General features: G+C 45.3%; 1 protein-coding gene across 1 annotated transcript in view; it reads right to left on the bottom strand.

The window, feature by feature from the left end:
* Positions 1–864: 864 nt before the first annotated feature.
* Positions 865–13,260, bottom strand: part of ATP4A (ATPase H+/K+ transporting subunit alpha) — a 58,970-nt gene continuing 46,574 nt past the window's right edge. The window contains exons 19-23 of the mRNA XM_070763962.1: positions 10,935–11,080; positions 8,290–8,423; positions 5,901–6,002; positions 2,750–2,841; positions 865–893 (exon numbers count right to left, since the gene is read on the bottom strand). Of these exons, the coding sequence (XP_070620063.1) occupies positions 865–893; positions 2,750–2,841; positions 5,901–6,002; positions 8,290–8,423; positions 10,935–11,080 (503 nt within the window). The remainder of the gene's footprint in view (positions 894–2,749; positions 2,842–5,900; positions 6,003–8,289; positions 8,424–10,934; positions 11,081–13,260) is intronic.

Here is a 13,260-nt window from a genome sequence, read left to right as displayed (position 1 = left end):
AAAGACCTCCTGGTCCATCTAGTCTGCCCTTATACTATTTTCTGTATTTTATCTTAGGATGGATATATGTTTATCCCAGGCATGTTTAAATTCAGTTACTGTGGATTTATCTACCACGTCTGCTGGAAGTTTGTTCCAAGGATCTACTACTCTTTCAGTAAAATAATATTTTCTCATGTTGCCTTTGATCTTTCCCCCAACTAACTTCAGATTGTGTCCCCTTGTTCTTGTGTTCTTTTCTTGACGATTGGCAGATTCTAGTCCCAGAGTAGCTGGATCAGGACATGTGGAATATGGAGCGGCCAGTTAGGTCCCACAGAGTGGGTCTTCTCCGGGTCCCGTCAACTAAACAATGCCGCTTGGCGGGACCCAGGAGAAGAGCCTTCTCTGTGGCGGCCCCGGCCCTCTGGAACCAACTCCCCCCAGAGATTAGAATTGCCCCCACCCTCCTTGCCTTTCGTAAGCTACTTAAAACCCACCTCTGTCGCCAGGCATGGGGGAATTAAGACTTTTTTCACCCCCTAGGCCGTTACAACTGTATACATGGTATGTTTGTATGTATGTTTGGTTTTTATATATTAAGGGGTTTTAATTTGCCTTTAGTGTTGGATTTTATTGTATATTTTCATGATTGTTGTTAGCCGCCCCGAGTTTTCGGAGAGGGGCGGCATATAAATCCAATAAAACTTGAAACTTGAAACTTCATCACAGGAAGGGTAAGAAATTCAGCAAGCTCGGTTGAAGTTGTAGCTAATGAAGAGAGCAAATCCTAGGTTCCTTCTTACTGTAGTATTTTGCACCCACAGGGAGCATCCCAGGCAGCACAAACCGTGCCAGTACGTATTTGTGCCTGGAGTTTCATCTTTAATAGTAAAGTTCTTTGTCCCACCAACCTGGAGGAAAGAAACAACATGGGGGTCAGGTCAAGGGTGATTATGGTATCCTGTAAAATAATCTTTAATCATTACAGTGTTCCCTCGATTTTCACGGGTTCAAACTTCGCGAAAAGTCTATACCACGGTTTTTCAAAAATATTAATTAAAAAAATATTTCGCCGTTTTCCCCCCTATACAGTAGTACCTCTAGATACGAGTTTAATTCGTTTCAGAAGGGAGCTTGTATGTCGAACAACTCGTATCTGGAACAAATGGCTTTAGACTTTGTTTTCCCCCTCCGAGATAACCAGAAGCAAGGATGCTTGCGCCACCTAGTGGACGCTCGGCTCGTATCCCGAATTTGAGCTCGGGTCTGGAACAGAAATTTCTCTCCCCTTGTGGCTCGTAACTTGGAATACTCGCATGTGGAGCAGCTCGTATCTAGAGGTACTACTGTACCATGGTTTTTCCCGCCCGATGACGCCAGATGTCATCGCCAAACTTTCGTCCGCCTTTAATAAATATTTTTTTTAATAAACTTTAATAAATAAACATGGCGAGTAATAATCTAAATGGTTGCTAAGGGACTGGGACATGGTAATTTAGGGGTTTAAAGTGTTAAGGGAAGGCTTGTGATACTGTCCATAGCCAAAAATAGTGTATTTACTTCCGCATCTCTACTTCGCGGAAATTCAACTTTTGCGGGTGGTCTCGTAACGCTTCCCCCACGGAAGTCGAGGGAACACTGTATTTACATTATGGCAAAAATACATAAATACCAGAAAACAAAAACAAAACACGACCTATACAAACATATAGATATTGTCTTTCATAGTTACAATTATATATCAAGTCTTAAACACTCAAACAATTTTCACATTAGGTTGGCTAATGTGTAAATTGTTGAGGACATTGTTGCTACTGTTTTTTTATTTTATTTTATCAGCCTGCTACCCTGTTTCCCCGATAGTAAGACCCCCCCGATTGTAAGACGTATTGGGGGTTTCAGGGGGGTTGGCTAATATAAGCCCTACCCCGAAAGTAAGACATATGTCTTACTTTCGGGGAAACACGGGGGTATTGCTGGGGGGGGAGCCCAATGACGTCGCTTCCAAGCTCCCCACACGCCCCTCGCCCTCGCCGCGGCGCCACCGCCTCTTCCCCGGCTTGGCAAAGCGAAGGACGGCGCTGGTCCGAAGTGAGCCGAGCGGGCGGCGGCTTGCAGCAAAGGCGCTCGTCCCAGCAACCGAGTCCTGCCGAGGCTCGGCTGCAAGCGGCCAGCGAGGCCGACCAGCTCCGAGGCGAGCGGCCGTAGCTGCGCCCTCCTTCGCCCGCCTCCTTTCCGGCAGGCAGGTGGGGCTGCCCAACTGCGCAGAGCTGCTCCTCCCCTCCAGACACACGCTTCCCCGACACGCGTCTGTGGCTCCACGCGTGCACGCCGCTTGGAGCCCTGAGGTTGAACTTGGAAAAGGGCTCACGAGGCTCCTGTCCCGCGGCTGCCCTTCTGGACTCTGGGGAGATGCCTTCGGGAACGCGACCCTTTCAATTTTTTTCCAATGTAAGACATACCCCGAAAGTAAGACGTAGTGGGGCTTTTGGGGGTAAAAAGAAAGTAAGACACTGTCTTACTTTCGGGGAAACACGGTAGTTCTACATTGCTATGTTTTATATTGGGGTGATGATGGTATCACTGATGCCTATAGCAGTTTGTCAGACAATGGACATACAAAGAGGTGTACCCTTAAAAGATTTCTAGTAGTATTTCTGAGTCTTCCATGATTGGGAATTGCAAGTAGACGATGCCTGAAACAAGCCTACTGTGAACCTTATGTCAACTTGAACCACCCTCCTCTCTACCCATTCTTGTAACTTACTTCCGGGGTGTCTACGGACTCCCAATTTTCGGATTTCATCATACACAAAGATGAGAAGACCAAATGGCATAGGCACTAACCACCATTGGAATCTAGATGGGATGAGGGAAACAAAAGAATGGATAAAGTTGAGTGTAATAGCTTCAAAAGTTAGCCTGCTGGACTAAATTGTCTTTGAATGACGTGGCTTGACACAGACAGGAATTGAGCGTTGTTCTGTCACACAAATATGTCCCAAAGCTGTTGTTTTTCAGTTTTTGATGTGGGTTTTTTTCCTGCTAGGTCACAGGAAAAAGAGGCAGTAGTAATGTAGGGCTGTAGTAGCTGCTGTCCTTGGTGCTGAGCTGCAGGAAATTCCCTCTTGTGAGAGGATTTGCTTTCTACCACTTAGCTAAAAGAGAGAATTGGATCAGGGTGATTAAGCTGTAGCCTTCTAGCTCTTTAACTCCTCAATGTCTTTCCCTGTGCCTGTACTTCCTGTTGAATAAGGTGATGTGTAAATTGCTTTGCTGCATTTAAATATCTGAATGTTTGATGGGATGGAAGAAACAATAGACAGTGGAAGTGCAGCTCGAAGAAAATAGGTATTAGAGAAAGTTGAGTGAGGATTTCTAAGATGTGAGGTGGTGTCTCCTAAGGAAACATGAAATGATTTGTGAAACATGAAATGATTTGTGAAACATGAAATGATTTGTATATATATACGGTGATACCTTGTCTTACAAACTTAATTGGTTCCGGGATGAGGTTCTTAAGGTGAAAAGTTTGTAAGATGAAACAATGTTTCCCATAGGAATCAATGGAAAAGCGATTAATGCGTGCAAGGCCAAAATTCACCCCTTTTGCCATACGAAGCACCCGTTTTTGCACTGCTGGGATTCCCCTGAGGCCCCCCTCCATGGGAAACCCCACCTCCAGACTTCTGTGTTTTTGCAATGCTGCAGGGGAATCTCAGCAGGGGAATCCCAGCATCGCAAATATGAGCGCTTCGCTGGCAACGGAAGTCCAGAGGTGGGGTTTCCCAGCGAAGGGAGCATCAGTGAAATCACAGCATCGGAAAAACACCAAAGTCCTCAAAACCCCACCTCCGGACCTCTGTGTTTTTGCGATGCTGCGATTTCACTGAGTCTCCCCTTGCTGGAAGGGGAAAAACGGGTGCTTCGCTGGCAACGGAAGTCCAGAGACGGGGCATCCCAGCGGTGGCGGTGGGTTTGTAAGGTGAAAATAGTTTGTAAGAAGAGGCAAAAAAATCTTAAACCCTGGGTTTGTATCTCGAAAAGTTTGTATGACGAGGCGTTTGTAACATGAGGCATCACTGTATAAAGAATATAAACCTAAAGAGAGCAAGTGGGAAACACTGGTAAAGGTGTTGGACCATGTTCTGTCTGGGTGCCCCCAGACTTCAACACCAACTGGAAAAAGCAGCCAGACACGCTGGTAAAAGCAAAAGCACTTTATAGTTTGAAAAATAAACACAGAGAAAAACCTGTTCTTCCCAACAGGCAGGCTATGAGACTTCACAGCAGAGTCCTGACGGCCAGACAATACAGCAGACTTCTTGCTGGCACACCCACCACTGTAGAGAATAAGACCCACACCTTTCCCCCCCAAGGTTTCAGTATTCAAAGTCACAAACCAGAATTCCAAGACGCCAAAGATCATAGCCAGGTCCCAGGACTCCCAAAGATAATACTCCACAAGCCAGGAAGGGTGGGTCTGCCTTTTCAGCCTTTCCAGAGAGCACCACACCCAAACCCAGCTGTTGCCTCTTTAGTGCTGAAAGTACCTGGCTAATTGTCCCCTTCGTTGTGTTGCTCTTCTCTGCCGGAGATCGATGATTGCTTGTGCATTTTCATCTAAGGAATCCAGGCTGCTTGCTGGGGAGTGCTCCCTCTCGGGGGACTCTGGCTGTCCTCCCTCTCCCTCAGCCTGAGATTCCTCCTCCCCGTCTGCCTGAACCTCCTGTTCCTCATCCTCCCCCTCTGAGCAGGAAGCCGGCAGAGGATCAGCCGTTCCCTGAGGGGCCTCAGACGGAATCACAACAGACCAGAAATGGAGTGACCCAAATTCTAATTAACCTTCAGCTATAGAAGCTTCCTTTTATGTTTTGGGCTAGACCTCCTCCTCTCAACTTTGAGCTAGCCCCCCTCTTCTCAACCTTTCCTACCTCACAGGGTTATTGTTTGGGGAAAAGAATTGCCTTTAGCTCCTGTTACAAAGGAGATATATGTTCTAAATCAGATATATAAATACAGCCATTGATATCTCTGCGATGCACAAATTTATATCTTTCTGCGTCATCTTTTATTTTTTGTGTGATTAGTCGAGATTATTGGGTTTCGTCTGGGAATTCTTTTGCTGAGTTAGCTAATTCCCGAATGAAGGGTAAAGTGTCTGGAGAACTGAGATTTATAGCCATGCTGTGTGTGTAGCGATATCTTACAATGGAAGGAGAGAAGCAAGAATGTGGGAAGACCAATTAGGTCCCACAGAGTGGGCTTTCTCCGGGTCCCGTCAACTAAACAATGTCGGCGGGCCCCAGGGGAAGAGCTTTCTCTGTGGCGGCCCCGACCCTCTGGAACCAACTCCCCCCGGAGATTAGAACTGCCCCTACTCTCCTTGCCTTTCGTAAGCTCCTTAAGACCCACCTGTGTCGTCAGGCATGGGGGAACTGAGACATCTCCCCCGGGCATATACAATTTATGAATGGTATGTGTGTATGTATGTGTGTTTAGAAAATGGGGTTTTTAAAATGTTTTTAGTAGAAATTTAGATTTGTTATAAATTGTTTTTCACTTTGTTGTGAGCCGCCCCGAGTCTGCGGAGAGGGGCGGCATACAAATCTAAATAATAAATAATAAATAAATAATAAATAAGAGAACCTTGGTTTGCTGATATATGTCTGCCCAAGTTGCTAGGATCCTTATACGGAGGATCCTGGCAACTTTCAGTGTATAGTATTGAAAGCCATCTCTTGCAAACCACAATGCATCACAAAACAAGTCACACAAAATCACGTTTGTCAGGTTTTGGGGAGACAGGTTCAGAGGCGGCTTTTCTAACTAGCTCTGCTCTATAGCATGCCTTCATGAGAACTTTTGAGAGGTGGTTTTATCTTGTTAGAATACCAACATGTAAAAAAAAATCTTACCGTATGGGCATGAAGTTGAAGATATTAGGCATCCCAGGGCAGTAACAGAGGAAGCAGCCCACACAGATCTGGAACACAATAGCAGTCACCAAGACCTTATTTCTGAAAGAGAAAGATGGTACCCAGTTATACATCTCCACCCCATGTCCAGTCAACGAAGCAGTGGAAGTGATGTGCCGGTGCCTGGAGGCTGTTGGGGCCTGGATGGGTGTCAACAAACTCAAACTCAACCCAGACAAGACGGAGTGGCTGTGGGTCTTGCCTCCCAAGGACAATTCCATCTGTCCGTCCATTACACTGGGGGGAGGGACTACTGACCCCCTCAGAGAGGGTTCGCAACTTGGGCGTCCTCCTCGATCCACAGCTGACATTGGAACATCATCTTTCGGCTGTGGCGAGGGGGGCGTTTGCCCAGGTTCGCCTGGTGCACCGGTTGCGGCCCTATTTGGACAGGGAGTCATTGCTCACAGTCACTCATGCCCTCATCACCTCGAGGTTCGATTACTGCAACGCGCTCTACATGGGTCTACCTCTGAAAAGTGTTCGGAAACTTCAGATCGTGCAGAACGCAACCGCGAGGGCCATCGTGGGGCTTCCAAGATTCGCCCACGTTTCTTCAACACTCCGTGGCTTGCATTGGCTGCCGATCAGTTTCTGGTCACAATTCAAAGTGTTGGTCATGACCTTTAAAGCCCTACATGGCATTGGACCAGATTACCTCCGGAACCGCCTGCTACCGCACAAATCCCAGCGACCGATAAGGTCCCACAGAGTTGGCCTTCTCCGGGTCCCGTCGACTAAACAATGTCGTTTGGCTGGCCCCAGGGGAAGAGCCTTCTCTGTGGTGGCCCCGGCCCGCTGTAACCAACTCCCCCCGGAGATTAGAACTGCCCCCACCCTCCCTGTCTTTCGTAAACTACTCAAGACTCACTTATGCCGCCAGGCATGGGGGAGTTAAGATATTCCTTCCCCCTAGGCCATTACAAGTTATGCATGGTATGTTTGTGTGTATGTTTGGTTTTATAATACGGGGTTTTAGTTGTTTTATTAATTGGATTGTTACATGTTGTTTTTTATTATTGTTGTTAGCCGCCCTGAGTATACGGAGAGGGGCGGCATACAAATCCAATAAAATAAATAAATAAAATAAAGAGATGAGTAGGGTTGGATGGAAGGTATTTAGCTGTTCTTGATTTCTGCTTTGGATCGACCAGATTTGGGTGATGGTCAATTGATCATTGGCAGAACTGGATCACTGAGTGGAAAGCAGCCAATTCAAGGGTAAGAAAAATCCCTACTTTGTTGTTGAATTTCCCCAAATGGTCAAATTTAGGGAGAACTCAAATTTGATCTTGTGGTGGGGAAAGTAGCAAAATGCTTTGGTGATTTTTCTGGGAAAGGAGCTTATCCTCTGGACTCGTGCTTGATTCAGATTTGCCCATCACTAACGTCATTTCATCAGGAAAACACTCTCCAACCAAGAGAAATTTAAAAACTAAGAATGAGAACAGGAGGTTGGACAACAAGTTGAATTTGTTGGGTTGGAAAAGTTAAGAAGAAAGAGCTCAGCTGTAGAATCTATCAGCAAAGTTTAAACTTTGTGCCATTTGCCTACTGGGAACATTATTTCTAGTAAGAATCTCCTTAGACATTTAGGATATCTGTAATCCTTCCTGTATTACATTATAAATAGCACTTTTCCAATACCAGTACCAGTTCTTCAGGGAGCCAAGTGGATTCAAGGTTACAGCCTATTTCAACTTTTGTTTGGATAGCTTAACAACGTGAGAACCGAGTTGCTGGACTATCCTGAGGGTTCCTTCATATTAATACTTTGTTCAGTGATCATATTGCTGTAAATCTCTCGAATCAACCATTGGCTACTATCCCTTTGTTTTGATGTACAGTGGTCCCTCGATTTTCGCGGGTTCGAACTTCGTGAAACGGCTATACCACGGTTTTTCAAAAATATTAATTAAAAAATACTTCGCGGATTTTTTCCCTATACCACGGTTTTTCCCACCCGATGACGTCATATGTCATCGCCAAACTTTCGTCTGCCTTTAATAAATATTTTTTTAAATAAACGTTAATAAAGAAACATGGTGAGTAATAATCTGAAAGGTTGCTAAGGGAATGGAAAATTGCAATTTAGGGGTTTAAAGTGTTAAGGGAAGGCTTGTGATACTGTTCATAGCCAAAAATAGTGTATTTACTTCCGCATCTCTACTTCGCGGAAATTCAACTTTCGCGGGCGGTCTCAGAACGCATCCCCCGCGAAAAGTGAGGGAACACTGTATAGTATCACAATATAAAAGACATGAATTTGAAAGATGCTGTTCCTAGCTGTGCCAGACTAGCACTTGCAGCTGCCGGAGGTGTGATCTACCTGAAGAATCCTTGCTGGAAGACAGAAAGTCGACGAGTCTTGCGGATAAGCACATCTGCAATCTGGCACATCTCAATGCTGATGAAGAAGACGGTATAACAGGTGTACTCTTGGTAAAGACGTTGTCCAAATGTCTGAGAAGAGAAAGGAAAGGTGATGATATGAAGACAAATTCAATACATGACGACCAGCCATTAAATAACTCCGAGAACTTAAATATTTTTAAGGTTCTAAACAGCGGTGAAATCTATTTACCTTCCCTACAAGTTCAGAAGCACGGGCCGCCATCTCAGTGTTTTTTCACCCTCTGAGTATGCGCAGAATGCTTTCCGCATGCGCAGAGAGTTAAAACAAGAAAATGGTGAAGCCTGGGCAGGTGGGCTATCGCTATGGTTTGTTTATTTGTTTGTTTATTCATTCATTCATTCATTCCTCCTTGCCTTTCGCAAGCTCCTTAAAACCCACCTCTGTCGTCAGGCACGGCGGAATTGAAATTTTCCCTTCCCCCTAGGCTTATAGAATTTATACATGGTATGCTTGCATGAATGATTGGTTCTTTAAATTGGGGTTTTTAAGATTATTTTTAATATTAGATTTGTTCACATTGTCTTTTTTATTGTTGTTAGCCACCCCGAGTCTTCTGAGAGGGGCGGCATACAAATCTAATTAATTAATTAATTAATTAATTAATTAATTAATTAATAAATACATTCATTCATTCATTCATTCAATTTCTATGCCGCCCTTCTCCTTAGACTCAGAGCGGCTTACAACATGTTAACAATAGCACTTTTTAACAGAGCCAGCCTATGGCCCCCACAATACAGGTCCTCATTTGACCCACCTCAGAAGGATGGAAGGCTGAGTCAACCTTGAGCCGGTGATGAGATTTGAAAAGCTGACCTACAGATCTACAGTCAGCCTCAGTGGCCTGCATATCTACCTGCTGCGCCGGCTCATCTCAGAACCACCAGCAGCCACCGCTATGGGTACGCCCAAATTGGTCTGAACCGATAGCATTTCAGCCCTGGTTCTAAGACAGTATAGAATATTTACTCGTACAATATCTGCAGCTCAGGGTTGAACGGTGGTGGTCTTGGTCTTCCCCGAGTTTGATGGTTTTCTTGCAGATACAGTAGTACCCCTAGATACGAGCATAATTCGTTCCATAAGGGAGCTTGTATCTCGAGGCAACTCATATTCTGGAACAAATAACTTTCCCCCCCTTCCAGATAACCAAAAGCAAGGATTCTTGCGCCACCTAGCGGACGCTCGGTTCGTATCCTGAATTTCAGCTCGGGAGTAGAACAGAAATGTCTCTCCCCTCCTGGCTCGTATCTTGAAATACTTGCATGTAGAGCAGCTCGTATCTAGATGTACTACTGTATTTCATTGCCTAACCAGGTAACATCATCAATGTTAGAAGGGAGTGGGGTTTATTCTCTGTACTAGTGGCCAGGAAAGGGCCGCTCGTCTTCGGCACTACTGGCGAGCACTCTGAGGCTGTCGCGGGCATGCGCACATCCAGTGGTTGCGCACATGTGCGGAAGCAAAAAATCACCGAGATCTCACTTGCGTGAGCATCCTCATATGAGATTTTTGCACATGCAGAAGTCAAATCTCACGTGGGGGCACGCTTGCACGTGTCGGGGATGCGCAGCTATGTGTGCATCCCGGAATTTCCTACCAGGACGGAGTGGTTGTTCCGGCTGCTGCCCACTACTGCTAGTGACCTGCCCTGTAAGTGATAGTGGGAGCGTTCTACCAATTCATGCAAAGAAGCTAAAAGTAAACAAATCTAATCAAGGTATCATCCGGAACATTCCCAGTTACCAGGTGTTTTGGTTAGCTCTGGCCCAGCTCCTGCCCCAAGGACTGTGGATGTGGGGGAGACTGCAGGCCTGTTTTGCCCCCGGTGGAATCTGCTGATGAAGGCTCCTCTGACCAAGAAGACATGAGGGACAGGGAGGAGGAGAGTGTGGCAGACAGCTCAGACGGAGATCAATTATCTAGCTCCTCCTTGGATTCAGAACAAGAGTTAATGATACAGCTACGCATGCCGAGAGCGATGCATAGGCAGCAACAACTGAGAGATTATTATCAAAGAAAATGAGGCCACCTGTGGTTGGGTGGGGCTGTGGTCATTAGTGAGGCTGCTATAAATAGCAGCCTGTGGGTTTGGCCATTGTGGAGGATTATCTGATCGTTGTGTTTCGTGACTGCTTTACTGACTTCGACTTTTTGTGTGCTGATTTTTCCCCGCTTTGAAACTTAAACCAGAGCAAAGTGTGTTTCACTTTGTGAAGAAAGAAGGACTGTGAATGGCCTCACAGCTGCAAGCTAAGTATCACAGAACTGATAAGGGACTTGTACAAATTACCAGTTTGTTTGGAGACGAGTGCTCTTTGCTATACCAAAAGAGGGCTTTGTTTAAGTGAATTTTCAGTATAAAGAACATTGTTTTGAATTTTCAAACGTGTGTGTGTCTGAAATTTGTACCTGTGAATTTTTGGGAGGATTCTACCAGAGAGCCCGACAGAACACCAGGTTGGGTAAACACACAACCTGTGATATAAATAGTCCTGAGTTGCAACAATTGGGACATCAGGTTGGGAATTGGGTTTGTCTTCCTCTTCTCTACTCACCCACTCTTGGCCGTAGCTGTCTTGAACGTCCTGGATATGGTCATTCTCCCAGTCGGCTCGAAGCCGTACGCACTTCAGTGGGAACCAGCCCTCTTGCGCCATGGCGGTGAAGTAATCAACAAAGCCAGCACATGACTGGATGGCTCCTGCAAGGCAAAACACCACAAGTTGTGTTGCATTCCTGAGCCTTAGCATCAGATTTATAAACCAGGGGGTTTCAATGGTTGGGTGAGCACGTTTTGACAGCACAGTGGTACCTCTACCTAAGAACTTTTCTAGATAAGAACCGGGTGTTCAAGATCTTTTCGCCTCTTCTCAAGAACCATTTTCTACTTTAATGACTGGTCGTCATGTATTTTCTCAGGAACCGCCTGCTACCGCACGAATCCCAGCGGCCGATAAGGTCCCACAGAGTTGGACTTCTCCAGGTCCCGTCGACTAAACAATGTCGTCTGACGGGCCCCAGGGGAAGAGCCTTCTCTGTGGCGGCCCCGGCCCTCTGGAATCAATTCCCCCCGGAGATTAGAACTGCTCCCACCCTCCTTGTCTTCCGTAAACTACTTAAGATCTACCTATACCGCCAGGCATGGGGGATTTGAGACATCTTTCCCCCAGGCTTATTATAATTTATGTTTGGTATGTATGTGCTGTTTGGTTTTTAATTATGATAGGGTTTTTAGTTTTTTTAATATTAGATTTGTGCCAGTATAATATTGTTTTTATCGTTGTTGTGAGCCGCCCCGAGTCTTCAGAGAGGGGCGGCATACAAATCTAATAAATAATAATAATAATAATAATAATAATAATAATTATTATTATTATTATTATTATTATTATTACTTAAGAACCCGAGCCCAGAAGCGCTCAGGCAGTAATAGTCTTGGGGTGGAAAGATGCGACAAAATGGACAATGCAAAATTGGTATAGGTATATGGTGGACCACATTCAATTCGAGATTATGGATAGAAGGATGAATTTGATTAATGAAACTGATTTGCAACAGCTGATGGGGCGATGGGACAAGGTAAGACGATATATGGCGAGTAGGATCTGAGACCAAGCTATAAGAAACAAGTTGGAATCACTCTATAAGAGCCGGGGTGGCGCAGCAGGTAGAGTGCTGTACTGCAGGCCACTGAAGCTGACTGTAGATCTGAAGGTCAGCGGTTCAAATCTCATCCCCGGCTCAAGATTGACTCAGCCTTCTATCCTTCCGAGGTGGATAAAATGAGGACCCGGATTGTGGGGGCAATATGCTGGCTCTGTTAAAAAGTGCTATTGCTAACATGTTGTAAGCCGCCGTGAGTCTAAAGAGAAGGGCGGCATAAAAATTGAATGAATGAATGAATGAATAATTAAATAATTAAATGAATGAATGAATGAATAAATAAATAAATAATATGTAAAGAAATATTTCACTCTTGGGTTTAAATGATTTATACAAGAAATAGCCCCAACTGGTGGTGGGGTATGATAGATTGTCTGGTGGTGGGATCACTGAGCACATGTTATATGTTGTGTGTGTGTTTTATATTATAAAAATCAATAAAAATATTAATTAAAAAGAAAGAAAAGAACCCAAGCCCGGAAAAATTTCCCAGGAAATTTGAAAGCGGCACGAAGGCCCAGCCAGTTTCCTGCCATTCCCCCTTTAATCCCGGTCATTTTAGGCTTTTCTGGGCTGCCAGAGGAGCGCGTGCTCCTCCTCACCGGCTCTTTTTTTTTTTTAAGCCTTAAAGTTTTGTATTTGTTTGATTCACCTCCCCTCCCCTTCTTCCTTTGGCAGCTACTGTCCTCCTCTTCTTCCTCCTCCTCCTCCCACCCAAATTCCGAGCTTTTCTTTCTTTCCTAATGGGTTTGCATGCATAATTTGCTTTTATATTGATTCCTATGGGAAAAATTGCTTCTACTTACAAACTTTTCTAGTTAAGAACCTGGTCATGGAACAAATTAAGTTCTTAAGTAGAGGTATATTGTAGGCACATTCACCAAATGTGGTAAAGTAAGAAAGTAGCGCCTTGCTCTCTCTTCCAACTCACAAGGATGGTCCTTATCACCACGATTAGGTCCCACAGAGCGGGCCTTCTCCGGGTCCCGTCAACTAAACAATGTCGGTTGGCGGGCCCCAGGGGAATTCTCTGTGGCGGCCCCAACTCTCTGGAACCAACTCCCTCCAGAGATTAGAACTGCCCCTACTCTCCCTGCCTTCCGTAAACTCCTTAAAACCCACCTTTGCCGTCAGGCATGGGGGAACTGAAACACCTCCCCCGGGCATCTACAATTTATGCATGGTATGTTTGTGTGCGTGCTTGTTAGTAAATGGGGT

This window comes from Erythrolamprus reginae, chromosome 11, assembly GCF_031021105.1.
Source record: "Erythrolamprus reginae isolate rEryReg1 chromosome 11, rEryReg1.hap1, whole genome shotgun sequence".
Classification (NCBI taxonomy): Eukaryota; Metazoa; Chordata; class Lepidosauria; order Squamata; family Dipsadidae; genus Erythrolamprus; species Erythrolamprus reginae.
Note: the sequence above shows the minus strand (reverse complement) of the source record. Positions and strands in the feature narration are given on the sequence as shown.